We start from the raw sequence: 20,975 nt of genomic DNA, 5'->3' as shown, positions 1-20,975 counted from the left end.
GCTCTGTGAAGTCCCTCCACCTCCACCCCCATTTCCTCTGCTGTCCCTCTTGAGGTCAGCACAGCACACACTTATAGTCTCAGGCCTGTCACTGTGTCATTTAGATGTGACTCATGTGAGTCAATGCCCTGAGGAAAAGTCTGCCTGGGGTAGGGGGTAGGCTTCCTGGTAATTTATGTTTAAGACAAGCTTTTAATAGAGATACACTCCTAAGTAGTAACCAGGAAAAAGATTCTCTCCTCTTAACGGGTATCCATTTATAGGACTCAGCTGTTGAAGCTCAAGGGTAGCATTAGGCTTAAGCTTAATCTTCTGTATACCGTAATTTACAGCGCTGAGTAAAGCATTGTATGTACAACTATTTCAGTCATTTGCCATGATAAATAGCTATTGCTCTTGGCAGAGCAGAAACGCCATCTATGCTTTCCATTTATGAATATTGAATTGTCTCAGGCAGGCTTTTGCCATAAGTTTTTAAAGGGGAAATCCCCAACTAATCACATCACTGCACTGACCCAAAATGTCATCTCCCTGCTACATGCACCAGTCAGATCTTGATCCAGGCAGCAATTCTGCAGTGCACGTGTTTCTGGTGAAGCCTGCACAAAGCACTGGTAACAATTCCAAATGCAAGTCCTGCTAAAGGCTGCAGTTTTACACCGAATGCCACGAGCTGTTAGGGAGAAGATTCAGCTGGTGGCAGAACGCCACTGGCAAGGATCAGGAAAATAACTTAGAGATTACAATCTGATGCAGGAAAAATGGAAGGGGCATGATTCTGTCGGATTCCTGATGGTGAAAAGATGATGCCACCTATTGAAACTAAGGAGACAAAAAGGTAAAAGAAAATGCCCAGGCTATAAATCCCTAGGGATCTACTCTTCAGGAACTCAGAGACACATATGCCTTCTACCAGTCTTCTCTTCAGATACTGTATGCCCTGCTGACTGGGAGGAAGCAAAGTGGATATTCAAATAGGACATCCAGGTAGAATGACCATCTTGTCCTGGGAAATCCCTTAGGCCTGAGTCAGCCGGTCACCCTACACTCAGGCTTCCAGAAATTTTCCGTCTTCGCCCCCGTTCCTTCCCACCAACAAACTTCCTGTGCCCGGGGGACTAAAATACTTAGGCTGGCATTCTTTAATTTGTCTCACATTTCTGATCACCCACTATGTGCCAAGCATTGCCTGAGTGGTGGGATAAGAGAGTCAAGCACGAACACGAGTAGAGACAGCAAACACACAAAATAGTGTGCCGTCGCCTGTTTTTGAATACCGTGAGGTAGACTGGCATGGTCACGCTTCCATGGTCACGCTTCCAGAAGCCACTTCTCAGCAATGTCTCTGGAAGATGATTCCTCTGAAAACAGTTGAGAGTCTTCTGTACTCACGACTGCCTTTTGAGCTTGATCATTTGCCTATAGAAATATCTTCCATTTCTACAGTATCTTGCTGTTTCCAAAGCACTCTTGTAGCTCACTCATTTTCATTTTCATAACAACTCAGTAAGGTACACTGGCGGAAACTGGTTTCACAGATTTGGAAGCTCAAAGAAATTCAGTGATTTGCCTGAGGCCACACAAGTGATAGGGGCAGAGCTGGGACTAGAAGTCAGGATTCCTGACTCCCCACAACTGCATTTTCCATGGATAGAGACCCCAGGGGGGAAAAAGCTCACAGAGCAGCAAAAAAATGCACCCAGTACAGGAGGCAAATTTACTTTTATGAAACTTCCAACATTTACAGTTTCTAATTCTAGATTTACATGCAATGAATACATCCTTTAGCTGTCTTATATCTTCCTTACTCAGGACCCAAGCTTTCTGCAATAACTATTTGAAAACCAGTTTTACAATTTTGACTCTGAAGGAAGATTACTCGTCTTCTTGTAGGTTCTAGTCTACCCTTTCATTTCTTGGCCAGAAGATTCTATCAGAACAAAAGTTATGGTCATTTCAGCAGATGCTGGGAATAAATCCCTTCAGCATTCTGATTAGTTACAATGGGTAATAAGAGAACTGCACAGACCAAAAACTCCAAGTACATGTTTCATGCATGTAAACCTACTCGTGATGGGTTTTGGCTGAAAGCTAAGCATTGATAACCTTGCCACCAAAGCTTAGAGTCGCTTGTTAGTATTCTGAGAGCTGGAGTACAGGCACAGATACAACTTGATCCTGTTAACGTCTCTCATTCCTAGGCCACAGATAAGTTTGTTGAATAGGAAGTTGAGAGAAAGCGATCTGGAGAGAGAATTGTATGCAAGTGGCTCAAGTGACCTGGCAATTTGGGAGTCCCTTGCAGCCTTGCTATGACCTCCTACCTCTGTTTGCCCATCTATGGAATGGGTATGGTGGTTATATACCAAGGTTATTATTAGAAATGATAAATTTGAAAATGCCTTGGCATGTAACTTGTGCTATAATTATACCTCACTGCCACATGGAAAATAGGCATTTTTAGCTGAAATGTGTAATGAGGTTAGGCAGGGAACATCAGTTGGTGGCAGGAAGAGTGTTCCCAGAGACAAGAGGTTTGAGGAGAGGGGGCCAGATGCTCACTAAGGAGAACAGAGAGATCACCTATGAAGCGGCCTTGGGCATCACGATGGAATGTTCAAAACAAGCACAAAACAAACGTTTAGACGTCTGGCCTGAATTTAGAAACAAATAAGGGGCTTGGAGATGAGCCTCTGTCTTTTCACGCTGCAGGCTCTTCACTCCAGCCCTGAGTACCAATCGAACTCCAGAGGGGTGGACTGGAGAAGGAGGAAGGCCTGAGCAAGCCAGTGCCCACATGGGCTGCAGCTGCTGGGTTTCAAGGAGCTTTCTATCGGAGAGGCAGCAGAGGGGTTCTGAAAGAGCCAGACCCCGGAGCCAAGCTATCTGGGCTTGACCTTAGCTCTGCTATTCACTGGCTGTATGACTTTCAGCCAGTCCTCATCTCTCTGTGCCTCAATTTCATCAAGCTCAAAATGGGGGTAATAATAGTACCTGTCTCAGAGGTTGTCAGGAGGATAAATTAAGTAAATAGGACTGCAACGTGTAGGAGAACACCAGGCATCTATACACTTAAACACAGCAAGGCACTTCTCTGGCCTTGTGAATTTCAGCACATGGCAGAGAAGAAACAAGCTGGACTGGCTGAGGAAAGCTCACCTCCAGAGGACTGAGTGGGTTAACCATGAATTACATAGTCATTCCCAGAGAGGACGCATGGCGGGAGAGAAGCAGCAAGGATCGTAGCTGGATGGATACATGGCCTTGGCTGGACCAGGGGCTGGCGAGTATAGGGGCTTATGGAGGGCTGGGTTTTGCTCAGGTGGACCCTCTTGAAACTCCCAGTGGGCCTCCCTTCTACCCCCAGGAAAGCTGGAATCTTGGGGGCTTCTGTGTCCCCAAAAGCAGATTCCAGTGGCCAGCATCTTGGAAATTCTTGTGCACTTATTTCACTTGTATCAGTCTTTTCTAGGGTCATTTACTGATACTATACTTTCTCTGCTCTGGAGTCATTCCCCTGCAAAATCATTCCCCTGTTATCTGTCTGCCTCAACACGGGAAAAATCCCTGTCATCTGGAACCCTTGCTTCCTGCCCGCCGTCCTGCCTCACTGCAGTGTGTGGGCAGATCTGCTCTCTGCTGCACATGTCTTCAGAAAGACTGAATTTCAGGCTTTCAGAGCAAGCGTCTTTGAATCCACTGGTGAAAGGAGACAGCAGTCATCTGCTGGTTGATGTTTGCCAAAATGTGGCCTTAGACTGGGATGAAGTGATGGCTCCTGGCACGGAAGCTGGTTCCCCCTGGGTGTACACCCAGCCTGAACAGCTCCTTTAAAACCAGAAGCAATTTGTCATCTTTTGATTCTCTTCCAGCACTGTCCCTGTCACAGGTAGATAAATGAGGCAGCATATGGGTGTCCAAACGCAGGATCGTCTAATCCCAGTGGTTTCCCTTGGAGCCGTCACTTCTCGAGGGTGGAAAGCACAGTGGGGTGGTCCCTGGCTTCGGGGTTGTAACCATAAGCATATTTTTTCATCACATGTCCCATTTATATGCATGAAATGCTTTCTCAGAATCTCCCAGCTTCTGTGTCATTGATAGGTGCATTTCTCATTTCAAAATCCCGAAATGAATCATACGTTTGTGAGCTCAACATCTCATGTCTGTAGTTCCACAGAATGCTACTAATCAAATCAATGTCTCGGCACAAACCAACAAGCATCCCTGACTTAAAAACAGATGGAAGTTGAACTTTTTGTTCTAAAAAGACTTGATTACAGAAAGTCAGTGGGAAAAGTGCATACATTTCAGTTTCCTTCACGTTGCACGCACTGTAAATGGCTTGAGAGATACATTCAGAGTTTTTTACGCAGCCCACGTGGACTTTGAATTTGTTGCTTACATATCGATAAAGCCACCAGGTTATGTCCAAGGATGCAATAGGCAGAAGAGGGCTCCTGATCTAGTTGCCAAAACATGGTTGACCTGTGATTCCTTTGTAAATGAAGGATAAGCCTGTGTGGCGAATGAGCTCAGCCCCTGGGCACACCTCCTGCCTATGCCAAAGGGTTGAGTGTGTTTCTGGTCTAGCCAGACAGTTTTGATTTCTTCTGTGGCCATACGTCACATTCTTCATCCCCACAGCTGCCAGATTAACTAGACATCCTTGGTCACAAGGGCCCAGGCTTGACTGGATCAGTTCAAGTTCATCCCAGATACAGGAAAGTCATCTACTCTGATAGTATTACAGTGAGTCCATGAGCATCTTTGAGACACCCTGAGAAAGGAGGAAATGTGGAGCATCTTCTCCAAGAAGGATCTGTTGAGCATGGATCGGATTCTTACACAGGCTACTAATGCTGGTGACCATAGAATTTTATAGCCAGCTCTTCATTATCTATGGTATTGAAGGAGAAATCTAGCGTGAACTTTAAAATTCCAAAATAAATCCCACAGTTTAAGCTTTAGCCGGGGATTTCATACTAGAAACCTTTTAGGGGAGAGTAGTATTTCCTTTTATGTTTTCCCAATTAATCAGTAGTTTAATGAGCAGCAAGATGACCCAAGGGGGATGAGAGACAGCACAGGAGGATCATTTGCCTGGGGTTAAGAGATGAGTCTGGGTTCCTGTTTCTGCCTCTTTCAGACTCTGTTCATCTGCAGACTGTATGTGTTTGCTACATCTGCTTTGTAGGATCAGCATCTACTTTGTAGGATCAGGGAAGGATCAAATGAGTTAATGAATACAGATATCCCAAGCCCAGCACACAATACAAATGAGCTGTTATGACTTATTTAGAGGGTTTTTTTTTTTTTTCTGACCCAGGCTGGAGTGCAGTGGTGCCACCTCTGGTCACTGCAATGTCCACCTCCTGAGTTTAAGCAATTCTCCTGCCTCAGCCTCCTGAGTAGCTGGGATTACAGGCATGAACCACCATGCCTGGCTGTTTGTATTTTTAGTAGAGATGGGGTTTCACCATGTTGGCCAGGCTCGTCTCGAACTCCTGACCTCAAGTGATCACCTGCCTCAGCCTCCCAAAGTGCTGGGATTACAGGTGTGAGCCACCACGCCCGGCCTAGACTTATTTTAAGAGAGGTGGCAAGAACTCCTACTTCAAGGAAGTTGGTAACACTGAATAGTTTGTTCATTAAGACAGACAGATGCCTAAGTGAATCTTTGAAATAATCCTGCATTTCATTCATGGTGGAATCTCATAATCTTTTTTTTTTTTTTTAAGCCTAAAAGCCTGAGCCAGCTGTACATGATATATTAAACCCACACATTTACTTACTTTAGAAAGGTTACTATTTTGAGAGTATGATCGTTCCTGGAAAAAAAAATTTTGATGTGCCTCCTGTCCATTGAAAAGTTACATATAAAGAATAATTTCCGTTCCTTGGATTATGTCTTCAGATTCCTGCACTCTTTTCAAGCTTTGTAATAAAGCAAGGGAAGAGAGTATTGTGAACTCCTTGAGGAAGACATTCCCTATCATTCCTCCACATTGCCCCAGAGTTCACCATGTCTGACAAATAGTGGGTATTCAATCAATAGCTTATGACTGAATGAATGATTTAGATGTTTAATCCTTTAAGTCAGTGATACGCAACTTGTAGTCATGTGTCAGAATCCCCTGGAGGGCTTGTTAAAATCAACTGCGGCTCCCCCATCCCAAGTTTCTGATTCAGTAGATCTGGGTTGGGGCCCCAGAATGTGCATTTCTAGCAGGTCCCCAGATGACGCTGATGCTGTTGGCCCTGGGACTATACTTTGAGAACCACTGCTTTGGGGTCCACTCCACTGCTTAGGTCCATTGTGGTTTTTTTTTTTTAAGCTTTGCCAAGCCTTCTAGAAAATTGACACCTATCTCTGTCTGATTTTGCTCCGTTAAACTGAGATTGATTTTGTAAAAATTACTAGGATTTGACCAGATGGAAAAGCTACCTGGATTTTTTTGTTTTTAGTTAAAAACTACAGCCGGGCACCATGGCTCGTGCCTGTAATCTCAGCAGTTTGGAAGGCTGAGGTGGGTGGATCAGCTGAGGTCAGGAGTTCAAGACCAGCCTGGCCAACATGGTGAAACCCCATCTCTACTAAAAATATAAAAATTAGCTGGGCATGGTGGCGGGCACCTGTAATCCCAGCTCCCTGGGAGGCTAAGGCAGGAGAATCACTTGAACCCAAGAGGCGGAGGTTGCAGTGAACCGAGAACACGCCATTGCATTCCAGCCTGGGTGACAGAGCAAGACTCCATCTCAAAAAAAGCAAACAAACAACAACAACAAAAAAAACACTACATTTTGCCCCATGTATAATTATGAAGGAAGTGACTATCAGATTGCCACCTCCTGCATGGGTGTCTATGCTAGCAGGACACAGCTGGTTGGGGTGAAGTATAGCGGCCCACCTTGCAGCATTTAAGCCAGATTGCCTCTTCATCCAGTTTTGGAATTCCCACCTAGTGTCAAATGCACGTAACGGCAAAGCTGAAATGAGACATGACCTTTTGCAGAAATTGCAGATGAGCAAAAAGGGCACAGGAGATGAGCATGTGATACAAAGGGGAACATGATGTTTGCAAAGTCTTCTCATGCTGGCTGTGGGCCTGGCTGAAGTTATTATGCCCCCAGGTTTAAAAACAAGAGGCAGCCTCATGGCCTGAGGAAGACTGCCCTCTGCAAAAAAGTCATTCTCCTAATGCCAGATGTCACTCTGGATGGCAGGCAAGAGTGGAATTGCAAACCCAGGTCCTGGGGAGCTCCTCCCTCCTCCATTCCCCCTTCCTGGGAAAGAGTCCTTGAGACTGTGAGGACTGAGTGGACACAGAGGGATAGGTCAGTGGAGGGGGCAACAGGGATACCAGACATCCTCAAGAGAGAAGAGATGAAAATAGAACCTAAGAAGGGAATTGAAGGGGAGGAGAAGACGAGAGCCTTACCCTAAAGTAGGAAGAGTGTGTTAGTAACCTGTTGCTGCATAACAAATGACTCCAATGTTAGCAGCTTAGAACAACAAATCTGTGTTGTCTTGCACAGTTTCTGTGGGCCAGGGATCTGGGAGTGGCTCAGCTGTGTGGTTCTGCTCCAAGTCTCTCATGAGGCTGCAGTCAAGCTTTCATCTGAAGGCTTAACTGGAGTTGGAGGACCCACTCCTAAGATGACTCCCTCACATGGCTGTTGGCTGGAGGCCTCAGTTCCTGGTGCTCAGTACCTTAGGCCTCCCCACAGCCCTGCTCACAGCATAGCAGTTGACTTCCCTGAGAACCAACAACCCAAGAGAGGGAGGGAGAAAGTCAAAATGCCTTTTATGGCCTAGTCTCAGAAAGGACACGCTGTCACATCCACTCTATTCTGTTCATTAGAAATCAGTCTCTAAGTCCAGCCCACACACTGCAGGAAGGGAATTGGGCTCCACCTTTGGAAGGGAAGAGTGTCACCGCAGTGAGACTCTTGCCAGGCTCAGAAAAGCACAAGAATCATTGACAGGGCCTTTGGTGTAAAGATGAGGAGGGCTGCAGCCATTGGGGCCATAGGGGTGCACCTGATTGGGCTGAAGAAAGGTGACTGGGTAGGGGAAGGGGCATTAGAAACTCTCCATGGGCTTGGAGCCTACCATCCTATAGGGGTTGTGCAGGCCCCTTCTCTCTTTCAAGCTAAGGAGTGACTTTGCTTACAAAAGCAAAGCCACCTGTGAGTCCCAAGGCTCAGATTTGGTTCCAGAGAAGAGAAAGACAGGGCTGGAGGCTTAGACCCAAGGCTGTGCTGGAGAAAGAGCAGTACACAGCACTGCGCATCTCCTTCTAGGTTGTCCGCCCTGCCAGGTGCCCAGTAGGAAAAGAACAGGGAGTGAAGGCAGAAGGGTGTCAAGGAGTAAAGAGAAGCTTCTGGGCTGTGATCCTCAGGAAAGGCATTGGGAAGGGGTGTTAAGCAGGTGGTGGAAGAACCCCACTACTTTTTATTAAAATCCCACTTAGGATGATAGCTCAGTCCTGCCAGTAATGGCAGCAGTCAGCCCTTCATGGCTACAGCTCCTGGGTTGCACAGAGTCCCTCCCATGGGGCGGATGTTTGTTTTGGCCACCCTGGCTCCATAAATGGATTCCATGTAGCAGTCTTCTTTTGAGAATGCAGAGCCCTTGGGGTCATATTGTACTGTGTCTGTTCTTATTTCCCCTATCATCCCCAGGGAATAAGCTAATCAAACTTACTGATGATTTTACACTGAGAAGGAGATAGCTAATAACTTGGATGACAAGTATTAGAATACAATGTGATGTGGATAAATTGGGTCCATGTATTAAGAGCTATAAAATGAGATTCTATCAAGGCATGAATAATGGTGCCCATGAAAAGGATTAATCAAATACCCCATTAAAAAGGTATAGGAATTCAGGTCTTGCACTCCTGCCCCCACCCCACCGCCATTCCATTCCCCCTGAAACTGCTTTCTACTAGGAGAAATATGGAAAAGAGTTTAGAGGAAGTAATGGAAAAATTGGGACATACATTTTGATAGAACAAGATCATGAAGACGCATTTAAGCAACCAGTGTTTAATTTAGGGGGAAACGTGGCAATTGGCATGAGTAATCATTTACAAATATAATTTCCAAAGGAGCCATGTTGATACCGTTCAGCAAATGCCAACAAAGCATTTACTTTCCAAAGGGAGAAAGCAAGACAACAAGAGAAATGAAGGCATCTCCAGGAGTGGACCAGAGAGCAGCCAAGCCATAGAGAAGCATCAGGTGTGAGAATGGAAAACGCAGAAGAGACGTACAACTTCTGAAAGATCTCAGAGGACTGGCATTGTCTGGAGACGGCTTCCTGGAAGAGGAGACTCCAGCAGAGCCCTGAAGTGTGGACAAGCTTCCATTCACTGCAAATTCGTGAGCACACTCTGGTGTCAGGATCTAGTAAGGAAATGGGCTTGAGCAGAGCAGGGGGTACCTGTGGGGTTCTTCTCTTCATTTTCACCACCACAAAGCTGGTCTAAGCTACCATCAATTCCCACCTGGACAACTGCAAAAGCCTTCCAGCTGTTCCTGCTTCCACTCTTGCTCCTCTACAATTCATTCTGCACGCAGAAGTCAGAATCAAAATCAAAGTTCATCATGTCATTCTCTTGACTTGTGGCTTCCCATTGCTCTTAAGCTAAAAGTAAAAATCATTATCATGGCTACAAAGTCTTGTGTGGTCTGGGCCACATCCTGTGCCAGGCTCCCTTTCATTGTCTATATTCCAGTCAAGCTGGCCTTCAGAATTTCAGCACATTGGGTCTTTCTGCCACAGGGCCCTTGCACATACATGCTTTTCCCTCTGTACATGTGATTTTCTTTCATCCTCGCTTTCCAAAGCTAACTCTGACTCATCCTTCAGACTGCATCTTAATGATTACTTCCTTCTGGAAGACTCCCCTAATTTTCACAACTAGATGAGCTCTCCCTTATATGTTGAAAACAAGTATTTCTTGTGTGAACATAAATGTTTAATGTCTGCCTTCCCAACTCAGCCACAAGCTCTGTGAGGGTGGAGACTCAGTCTTTGCATCCCTCGGAGCCTAGCATAGTCTCAGTTAATACGTGATAGCTGGAGCGTGACATTTCATTAGGAACAGTGAGGCTAGTTGAGAAATTATACCTCACCAGAATATAGGAGAGTACCATTAGGAATTCTTAATGGGATGAAAACCTGAATTCATGTCTAGACCCTGCCACCTGCTGGCTGTGCTGTTTTAAATAAATTGCAGATCCTCTCAGAGCCTGTTTCCTCATATATAAAATAATGGGGATCCTAACAGCCCCTTCATATGGTTGTAGCAGGAATTTAATTAAATAATATATGGAAAAGCATTTTTTTAACTGTAAAACCATACATAAATATCCTTTGTCATTTTTCCCAGTGCATGACACACTGGGTCATTAAACATCTATTGGATGAGTGGATGGTTGGATAGATGGACAGACAGATTAACAGTTAGGGGGCCAGTATGAGTGACAAGAGGAGAACTTGGCATATGGAAAGCATGATGGAAGCCAGAAAAAGGAGAGACTTCCCAGAAGTAGGAGGAGGCTTGTTGATTCATCCACAGTGTCACATGCAGTAGAGCAGGCAGGAGAATGAGGGGGGAAAATCATTTAACCTGGGTGGAAGGAAATCGCTGGTGACCTCCAGCTGATTCCTCCTCAGCCTTTTCATGTTATCTGGGCTTTCAATGACATGCCTTAATTGTAACTTAATCACTTTACTGATTTCTATCTTTGGGGGCGGGGGGAAATGAAATTGATTTGCACATACGGCAAAATTGGTAAGATTACTCCAGCTGCTGCCAGCAGGTGCTGACAAGTGAAGAACTGAATGTCAGAGAATAAGAAAATACACTAAACATTTATTTTAATAAGGCCTAGAAACCTTAGTTATTTAATAAATTGCCATGGATAATTAGTTTCAGTTTCTAGAGTTCTTTCATCTTCAACTCCCTGTGTTCCAGAAGGAATCGTGCTGGATGTGTAGACAGGGCCTTGTGTTTTGAGACCCATCTGAGCTATCACACATTTCTCTGAGCATTTTCCTGTCTCTCTGATCACACCCCACTTCCTGCCACCACTCCCAGCATCCACCTGGGATAGGTCACTCTGACATACACACAAACACACACACACACTCACTATCCAAGCTGCCAGTCTTCTTATTGGCTCCTCCTCCAGCGAGGAGGTTTAAGCCTCACCTCCCTGCTGGGCCCTGATCCAGCTGGTCTGTTTGTGTATGAACCTTGGGAGTGAGTGGCCCAAGCTGGATCTGAGCCCAGCATTTATCATCTCAGCACTGACTCCCACAGAAGAAGGAAGACATAATGAATAAATGAAACCCCATGACTGTTTCAACATTCATCAACCCATTACTCCAAACGTGGCTGATAAAATTGGGTACCTGGATTAAAAAAAAAAAAAAAGTAAGAATAAACTAAAAAAAAAGGCCACTAAATAATATTTTTATATAATTTAGTATATTTATTATATATTTAACATTTTCTGTTTAGTAGTTGGTGATGTGTTACATGGGTTTATGGGGAAAGGAGGCAACATGCAAGAAAACTTTAAAATGATTCAAAGAAAGGATTTGAAGCCTTACCACCCCCGGCCACCCCACGGACCCCCTTCCGCAGGGATGGCTCAAGATGTAAAGACAGAATCGTGCCTGTCTCCATTCTCTTCCCCGTACCTCCCAAATCAAGGGCCTTTTTTACTGTCCTGTGTTCAGATGTTGAGTGTCATCAGCAGAGTGGTTTCCTATGAACTGATACACTTCGTTTGCTAAGAAGGAAGGCTAAGGCCCTGGTCTATCTACAGATGGCACAGTCCTGAGAAGAACCAGCACATTCTACCCTGGGCAGTGTAGGGAGGTACAGGGTAAAGACTTCACACCTGCATTCTGTGGTAGACCCTCATGGAAAAACTGGGTGGTGGCCAGGGAGGCCTAGGCACAGGCAGGGAAGGGCCCCCTTTCAGAGTGGCATGGCAGGGGGCCACAGAGCCAGAACCTGTCACCACTGATCTGTCCTCCACTGGCTACCAAAGGAGCAAACCCCAAAGCTCTTGAGTCCTTCCAATGTCCAGAAACATGAGGCTAAAATCTCCTGCTTCACACTGAAGAGTGTGATGGTTCAGAGCCGGGCTGGGAGCAAGGTTCACTGCTCAGCCAGCCTTGTCTAGCTCCTGCTCTGACTGAGTGTAAATCTTCTCATATGTGGAAAATGGGTATAATCATGCTTCTCAGAGAGGTGGTATGAGGATTAATCACTGTTATGGATGTAACATACTTAGATTGAGCCCAGCCCAGGAGGAGAAGTGAGCTGATGGAAGCATGGAAGGCCCTGATAGGTTTATTCCCCTTGCGAAGTTCTGCTTCCCCTTCACATATCACTGCTGGGAGCCAGCCCAGCCTGCCCACCAGGAATTTCATTCCACCATAGCTCTTAGAGGCCGAGGTGGGAAACCTCAAGAAGAGAGCAGTCCATGAGGAGTTTTGGAGTAGGGACTCGGAAGAGGGACAAGGATGGAAAAAAGGCTTAGGGAAGAACTGTGGAATTCCTAGTGATCCAGAGAGGGCCTGGAAGAAGAGCACCAGCCAGCTGGGAAGACAAGTACTTAGCCTTGAAACAGAGCAACTGTGTACCAGGGCCCAGGCGGGGTAAATTCCAAGGAGTATCAAATCTTTCAAAAAGAGCCAGGCATGGTAGCTCACGCCTGTAATCCCAGTACTTTTGGAGGCTGAGGCAGGAGGATTGTTTGATCCCAAGAGTTTGAGACCAGCCTGGGCAATATAGTGAGACCCTATTGCTACAAAAAAAAAAAAAATGTAAAAATTAGCCACGTGGGGTTTTGCATGCCTGTAGCCCAAGCTACTTAGGGGGCTGAGGTGGGAGGATCGCTCCTTGGGCCCAGGAGATGGAGGCTGTAGTGAGCTGTGACCGTGCCACTGCACTCCAGTCTGGGTGACAGAGTGAGACCTGTCTCAAAAAAAAAAAAAAAAAAAAAAAATACAGACAGGTAGACTAGGATGGTAACTGGAAAAAAAAAAAAAAAGCTTTTGAATGTCTGCCTTTTTGGTGAAAAAGAATTCAAATTAATTTGGCTTTGAGAATTTAAAATGCACACATCATAATAATTGCATATACCCCAGAGCATTGTAAAATCAGAGTTGGAAATCTCTTACCATCTATACTATAAAAGCAAGAACCTAATCTTGCAAGCAGAGTTTTAAAACTCCTGAGCCCAAGGAAGATATCAGTCTGCCTGTGAAATTTGCCTCCATCCTTCTTGTGATTATCTTTTCCCTCCCTATCCCTTTTTGTCCTTACCTTCTCTCTAGTGAATGTGAGAAGAGAGGAGGCCTCACAAACCTGATTTTTTTTTTTCAAAAATACAATCCCTAGGAAAACCAAGGAAATAAATAAGAATAGAGAGCGAGCATGTGCTCATTTAGGCCCTGTGCCTAATTTCTTTTATTCCCCTCTATGTCTTTTTGGCCCCTTTCATGACTGTACAACTAATGCTGTGATGGTTTTGAAGGTAGTGTTGGTAGCCTATTGGGTTTGAAGGGAGCCTTTTATCATATCCATCTTTTGGGAGCTTTTTTCCCCTCTGCAAATCAAAACAGGTATTTAATTCAGGCATATTTAATTTTAAGTGTTAAAAAAAACTCCCATCGACTAGTATAACACTACTCATTTATTTTGTCCATCATTTAGGTGCCATAGCTCTGGAGCATATAATTTAGGGTTCTGGACTTACTGCAGGTACCTGGAGGTCATCACCGTTAAGTGAATGAGTTCATTAAGTGAATGAGCCAATATTTGATCAAGCCTTGAAAATACTAATAATTATGTTCATGGGCCTGCCTGCTGAGATTAGAAAATGAAAAAAATCTTAAAGCTTTCATTTCTTGCATAAGTAAATAGCCAGATTTAATCTTCCTTTCATCTGTGATTTATATTTATTACATTTGGTGAGCTTGGTTAGTGGTTTAGATTCCTTAGGTTTTTGCTACATCCAGGTTCCTATTATGCAATCATCTTTGATAAAAACTAATGCATACAACCCTGGACCCTAGAGTACAACATGATGCCAAATCCCTTTCCAAATGTGTTTCCTACTAAAGCAAACTATATTGAAAGGCACTAAAGAGAAGCATTCCCTGGTCGCTTCCAATTGGAAATATATGTATTTCTTTTTCATAAATCACATTCACATTTTTCTCTCTGTCTCATTACCTCTATTGTGAGCACTCCCTTTGCCCACATGCTCATGAGAAAGTGATTATGGTGGGTTGTGCCCTCCTTAAGAACATGGCTGGCAAACAGAGTTTTTTTAAATGGGTGATTATTTGCATCAAAATGAGTGCATTTGGACATATTGGCATGCATCAAGAGCAAAATCCAGACAGTGAGAAACTGCAGATTGGACAGCAAGAGCCTTCAACAGAAAAATTGTAAGGAAAAGAATGAGGGGGAAATTGGTCGCTTAAAATAAGTTTAAAAGGCATGCAAAAAATGGGAGGACTGAAATGCAGCCTCTGACGATACACGTGTGGGCGATGACATCATAAACACACACAAGGACACAAAGACTGTGGAGCCAGGAGTCTGCTTACTTTTGGAGGGAGGTGGGTGGCTACAAGCAGACCAGACACATGGAGTGGGGTGCTTGGCAAAGTTCTGTGTCTCCACCTGCATGACGGTTACCTGGATGTTGCCCTTCCCATCCCTCCCAACGCAGAGCATCTCTTTCGTGTGGTGTTCAGTGCCCATGCTTTATTTTACAATACAAAGCTTTTCTTTTGATGAGTCTACTCAGGGTTCACGTAACCAACAGTCTTTCGGGAATTTCACTTTAGGGATTAGGGTCTAATAATAAAATGTGTCTCACTTTTCTCACTAAGAGGGAAATTGAAATTCCAGCTGGAAATTCACCAGTAGGATTGTCTGACAGCTTGGTCAGAAATTAGAGAAAAATTTAAAAAGAGGACCAGTGGATGGGGCTTTTCTAGGCTCTGGCTACAGAAGACTCCCCTGGTCTTTATTTTTTTCCACGTTCATTTATACAGTGAATTATATAGTTATCACTTATAGTAATGGAATAAGCCCTTGCAAACTCACCTCCTCTAAACAAAAACAAGGACCCTGATGGCAGCCATATTGCTCCCTGCCTTTCCCCTCCTTACCTTGAGTAATGTTTAAAGAGCACAGAGATTTGCTTAAGGGAACTCATCCCTGCTGCCAGCACCCATTTCCTCTATACCTGTTGCCCCTGAAAGTGCCATTCTGAAATGACTACCCTAGTGGTGTGATTTAGGATGTCCTCTAACATCCCTCCAGCTGGGGTATCATTTCTTTAAGGTTTTTTTCCCTATTAAATTCAGTGCTTCTAGAGAAGGAAACACCTTAATATGAACGAGTTAGGTGAGAGTTCCAAAAGAGGGTAAAACCATAAAGAGTATGACTCTGGAAACCGGCGATGAGGGCACAGGAAGGAAGACCCAAAAAAGAGGTTGCTGGGAGTTTTGCCTTTTCTTTTTTTCCTTGTTGGACCTGGCCTAAACTTGTTGATATTTTTCAGCTTATATCTGGAATCCCACTAAAACACAACATTTATGTCTGTCCCCAGGGCTGGATGGTACCCACAGGACTTAGTGCATAGGCTTGAGTCCAAACATGTTTGGGAAGAAACAGGCCAGATTCCACTCCATGAGGGCAGGGACCTTACCTGGTTTTGCTTACCATTCAATTCTCAGTTCTTGGCTCAGTTCTTGGCACAGTGCTTGGCACATAGTAGGTGCTCAGTGAACATCTGATTTAAAAAATGAACCAATAGACTGAGTATGGTGGCTCATGCCAGTAATCCCAGAACTTTGGGAGGCCACGGGGAGAGGATTGCTTGAAGCCAGGAATTCAAGACCAGCCTGGCCAACATAGTGAGATCCTGTCTCTACAAAAAAATTGAAAATATGCTGGGTGCAGTGGCTTATGCCTATAGTCCAGCTACTCAGCAGGCTGAGGTGGGAGGGTCACTTGAGCCCAGGAATTTGAGACTGCGATGAGCTATGGAAGGCAGCTATGCTCACCACTATACTACTAATGCTGCACGATGTAGACCACGGTGAGCTATGATCGCACCACTTTACTCCAGCCTGGGCAACAGAGTGAGACTCTGTCTCTTAAAAAAAAGAAAGAAAGAAAAGAAAAGAAAAGAACAAATAAACAAGGGACCAGACTAACAGCTTGAAGCAAAAGAGATAGTGCAGAGATCTTCCAAGATGGGCAGTGAGAAAGTGTCTGTGGTCTCTCCAGGGGCTGCCAGGGATGTCCTTCCCCTCTCCTCCACTCCTGAGTGTTTTCCCATCTGAAGCCCAGGGTCGACCACCTGTGCTCTGTGCCTGCCTATCCTCAACAGGAAAATCAACTAGTATAGAGTTCTTGAGACGTAAGAGCTCTTACCGCAGTCTGTCCCTCTTGCACAGCACGTTTTGGGTCATAGAAGTATTTTCCCACAGATTGTCTAATTTGTCCTATACAATACTCCCATGCAGTGGGTAATTCCCACCTTACAGAGAGGAAACTGAGACCGAGAAGGATTAAAATGGCTTTTGGGGGGGCAGAGCTGTAACTAGATCTCAGAACTTTGGATCCTTACAACCCACATCCTTTCTACTGCACTGTCCCAGGCACTAATGCAGACAGAAAGCCTCATCAGGATTCAGACCTGCCCTCAAGAAGCTGAAAATATGATTCTGAAAGAGAAAACTCCCATAAATAGTGAACATACCAATAAACATAGAGCAGCACTGCCTGATCCTTTCCCAGTTTTACTCCTCAAGGATGCTCTGAAAGATGAGTTCGCTGTTGCTTTTTCTTAGAAGGGTTCTTTCTATGTAAACTTATCTCCAGAGTGTAGAATGGGTGGTTCAGCCTGTCTTCAGCTGTCTGCTGTAATGGAGAGGAGAGGGAGAGCATAAATAATAAAAACCCAAAGTTAATCCCAAAGATCCCATTTTAGTCACTTGCGTCAATCTCACACTTCAGCAGACCTCATTAGAAATAACCACATCATAGATAGGAAAAAGAAAGCAAAATATCTAAATAAAAATCCATCTATAAACTAGATAATCTTCACCTTATACCAGTGTCATCTATAACAGAGTTAAAACTACTAACACAGAATGACCGTGCTTTTGGACTTTCTTCCTCCCAGACTGTATCACGTGTATTCTCTCATTTGATGTCTCAATTATCCTGTGCAGGAGGTAGGGCTGATATTGAGGTTTAGAAAATTTAAGTGACTTGTGCAAACCCCAGTGGCCACTTAGTTGCAGAGCTGCAACTTGCACCACAGCTCTTTCCAGCCCCCAACTCTTTTCCCACTTCTACAACCACCCCTATCTCCTCCAATGGCTTCTCCTTCAGCCGTCCTTGAGAAAGACTCAGCAGCAGCAGCTGAGCCACCTGTGAGTCTGCAGCACTGGCTCTCACCAGCTCTGTGGCTCACATCACAGTGGTTAAGTGTTCACTGACCACTTGGCTGTGTTACAATCATTTAATTAGTCTGTGTCACAGAGGAAAAGATGCTTTATTTAGAAGCCTAATAGTGAAAACTTCTGAGTCTTCAATTCACTGTGGTCTTCAATTCACTATGAGCTTGGTGGCATTTGGATGATCTTGGGGTCTTCCAGCTGTGCTCTTAATGCACTTTGTACCGGGAGGATAAACAAGGGAGGGCTTTGTTCAGGGTGCGGCCACTGTGTTGAGGACTACAGGAAGGTTGTAGCTGGGTTAGCTGAGACAAGACAGACAGGAGGAAGGCAGGATAATGAGAAAAGCCACATTTTAGGACCTTAGGAAAAATAACCAGACCTTTTTATGCTCTTCTTGCGATGAAAAAAGTATAGAATTTATCTTCTTGGGACCTGGGTTGGGGCAGTCTCAAAGTTCACATCCACGTGTCAGTTGACAGCCAGTGCTTCTCAGCCTCAACTACATGTTTGAGCCACCTGGGAAGCTAACACTCTGCATAGTTCCAGTGGTAGCCAAGCATGGGAATGATAGTCAGAGGGTGGTGTGTTGGCTGTCACGCATCCTAGACTAGGGTGAACTACATTTCCTAGAATTCCCTGTCCTGTGAGTTTCTAATTGGGATGGAGCCTAAGAGAAATTCTTGGGAGATTCCAAGGATGGAAAGGCAGCAGCACTTTGCAACACATACGTTGTCACTCATTTGCCAGCCGGGCCTGCAACTGTTCCACCTTCTGGATCCTCCTTCAGCTTCTCTGACTCCTGGGCCAGGTGTGTGCATTTAGCTCCATGCTGAAGAGCTGCAGCTTCTGCAGGACATTTGTACCATCGAGGTCAAAGGCAACAAGAGACATGAGTTTCAGTCCATCTTCATGAGGTTCCAGTTAAGGCCTGTGAATTCGCAATTGTTCTCCCCGACTGCCTGTCCTGTGAACCTCACATACTCACATCAGATGCAAAAACAACCACGTTGTAGAAGCTGCTTAACCAGCTCTTACTATTGCAAAAGGTCAATACCTGAAATAAATTCATGTAAATGCTGATAGATATGTCTGTACTGTATTAATCCTTGTGTTCTGCTTCTTCCCTTGAGAGCTGATATGGGTGGTTTTCAAGATTATGGTTGTTTGAAGGATTGCTATCTACCGAAGGAGGCCCAGTATAAGAAAGAGATTCAAGTGATTTTGATCCATGGAAAGGCAGAGCTGACGGCTCCCTGTCTCTACCCCCACATCCCCAGGGGGACACCTGAGGGGCACCCGTTGAAAATCCTTGGTAGATGAGTAGTCTTCAAGTCTAGTGGTAAATGGGAGCCCCCTGAGGAGAATCTGAAAAATGCAAATTCCTGGGTTTACCTCAGATCCAGAAATCCAGCTATCAAATGACCAATCTGAAGGTGAGACTTTTTTTTTTCTTTGAGACAGGATCTCACTCTGTTGCCCAGGCTGGTGTGCAATGGCAAGATCACAGCTCACTGCAGCTTCGACTTCCTGGGCTTATTCAATCCTCCCACCTCAGCCTCCCAAGTAGCTGAAACTACAGGCATGCACCACCATGCCCAGCTAATTTTTTTTGTATTTTTAGTAGAGACGGGGGTTTCTCCCATATTGCCCAGGCTGGTCTCGAACTCCAGAACACAAATGATTCACCCGTCAGGCATGAGCCACTACACCCCAGCCTTTCTGGGGTGCTGGGAATGTCATTTCTGATCCAGATGCTGGTTACGTGGGGATTTTGTTTGTGAATAGGCATCCAGCGGCACATGTGTGATTTGTGCCTTTTCCTATATGCATAACTCCATTGAGAGTTTTATAACACTCCCACCTCCCTCCCACCTTCCCATCCATCCCTTCCCATGGAGTATGGAGTAATCCCATACTGCAGTGACTGGCCAAAGCTGAAAGCCACTAGACTGCATGATTCCTTAGACACCCTTCCTGGCAAAGTAAAACACGAGAAGGGAAATAGAAAAATGTTCAGCAATTGGGGAGTAGTTAAGTCAAGATACATTCATCATTCTAATGATATAATCCTATGCCATTATTACAGCATTGAAGGAAAAAACAACAGTGAGGCAGCCAGTCAACTTGAAGCAACGAAAGTGGGTTGCAGGAGCTATGAGAGAAGCCAGTTTGAAAATCACATTGGAACCAGATCATGGAAGGCTTTGAATGCAAACTGAGGAAAAGGAAAAGCCACTTGCCAAAGGAGTGATTGATAAAAGTAACTTTTTTTTTTTTTTTTTTTTTTGAGACAGAGTCTTACTCTGTCGCCCAGGCTGAGGTCCAATGGCGCAATCTCGGCTCACTGCAACCTCCACCTCCCGGGTTCAAGTGATTCTCCTGCCTCAGCCTCCCAAGTAGCTGGGATTACAGGCGCCTGCCACCATGGCCAGCTAATTTTTGTATTTTTTAGTAGAGACGGGGTTTCACCATGTTGGTCAGGCTGGTCTCGAACGCCTGACCTCAGGTGATGCACCCGCCTCTGCCTCCCAAAGTGCTGGGATTGGTGGCTCACACCTGTAATCCCAACACTTTGAGAGGCCAAGGAGGGAGTTCAAAACCAGCCTAGGCAACATAGCAGACCTTGTCTCTACAAAAAACAATCAAAAATTAGCCAGGTGTGGTGACACGTGCCTGTAGTCCTAGCTATTCAAGAAACTGAGGCAGGAGGATCACTTGAGCCGGGAGGTCAAGGCTGCAGTGAGCTGAGATCTCATCACTGCACTCAGCCCGGGCAATAGAGTGAGATCCTGTCTCAAAAAAAAAAAAGAGCAATTATAAATCTAAAATTATATTATCCATCATATTTAACTGCTCACAAAGTATGTTGTTTGAAACACAAACTGTTAACAATGAGCAGGCCCTGGGGCTGCAAACAGGGACTTAACCTTCCTTGGAAGTCAAGACAGACTTTTCAATCTCAGCTTCTTTCTAAAGTGCCTGCAGTCTACACATGGTTCAAAGTGCACTTAAATGAGTGGAAAGAAAAAAGTCAATCCCAAGTTCTCCCATTTTGAAGACCTCATAGGTTCCTGTGGGGTACAGCTGTTAAAGGCAAATTAAGATTTTAGGTGTATCGTGCAGGTGCATAGTGCAGGAAGAACCTTCACAGACTAGTCCATTTTTAGGCAGTAAGTGCCCAGAATACAGCCAACAGTGATCCTCAACGGTGGGTTTGGACCTGGGGGAGAAGGAAGCAGGGAGAACAACAGACAATTGTGTTGATTTACAGTCATCTCTGAAGCTTTTTGAAATAAAGAAGTGGAGACCCTACCTGAGACCTGCCAAGTCAGAAGCCCCACAAGTGATCTGGTGCTGCCCAGATGAAATCAACCTAATGCTGTCTACTACTTTCTTTAATATCCAAGGATATGAAAGATATTAATCCGGGGATATTAAGGGATACAAC

At 44.9% G+C, this 20,975-nt stretch overlaps 1 protein-coding gene across 20 annotated transcripts in view; it reads left to right on the top strand.

Moving 5' to 3' along the window:
• Nucleotides 1-20,975, top strand: part of ATXN7L1 (ataxin 7 like 1) — a 267,713-nt gene that overhangs the window by 102,255 nt on the left and 144,483 nt on the right. Inside the window, exon 4 of one of the 20 annotated variants that reach the window (XM_003318735.6) lies at nt 9,167-20,975. This exon is cut by the window's right edge and continues 17,627 nt beyond it. The exons of 18 other annotated variants lie outside the window; for them this stretch is intronic. In XM_003318735.6, coding sequence (XP_003318783.1) covers nt 9,167-9,252 — 86 coding nt within the window. In that variant the 3' untranslated portion in view covers nt 9,253-20,975. Of the gene's footprint in view, nt 1-9,166 lie in introns of those variants that run through there. One more of the 20 variants, XM_009453951.4, reaches the window with a different exon arrangement.

The sequence above is a fragment of the Pan troglodytes genome, chromosome 6, assembly GCF_028858775.2.
Source record: "Pan troglodytes isolate AG18354 chromosome 6, NHGRI_mPanTro3-v2.0_pri, whole genome shotgun sequence".
Classification (NCBI taxonomy): Eukaryota; Metazoa; Chordata; class Mammalia; order Primates; family Hominidae; genus Pan; species Pan troglodytes.
Note: the sequence above shows the minus strand (reverse complement) of the source record. Positions and strands in the feature narration are given on the sequence as shown.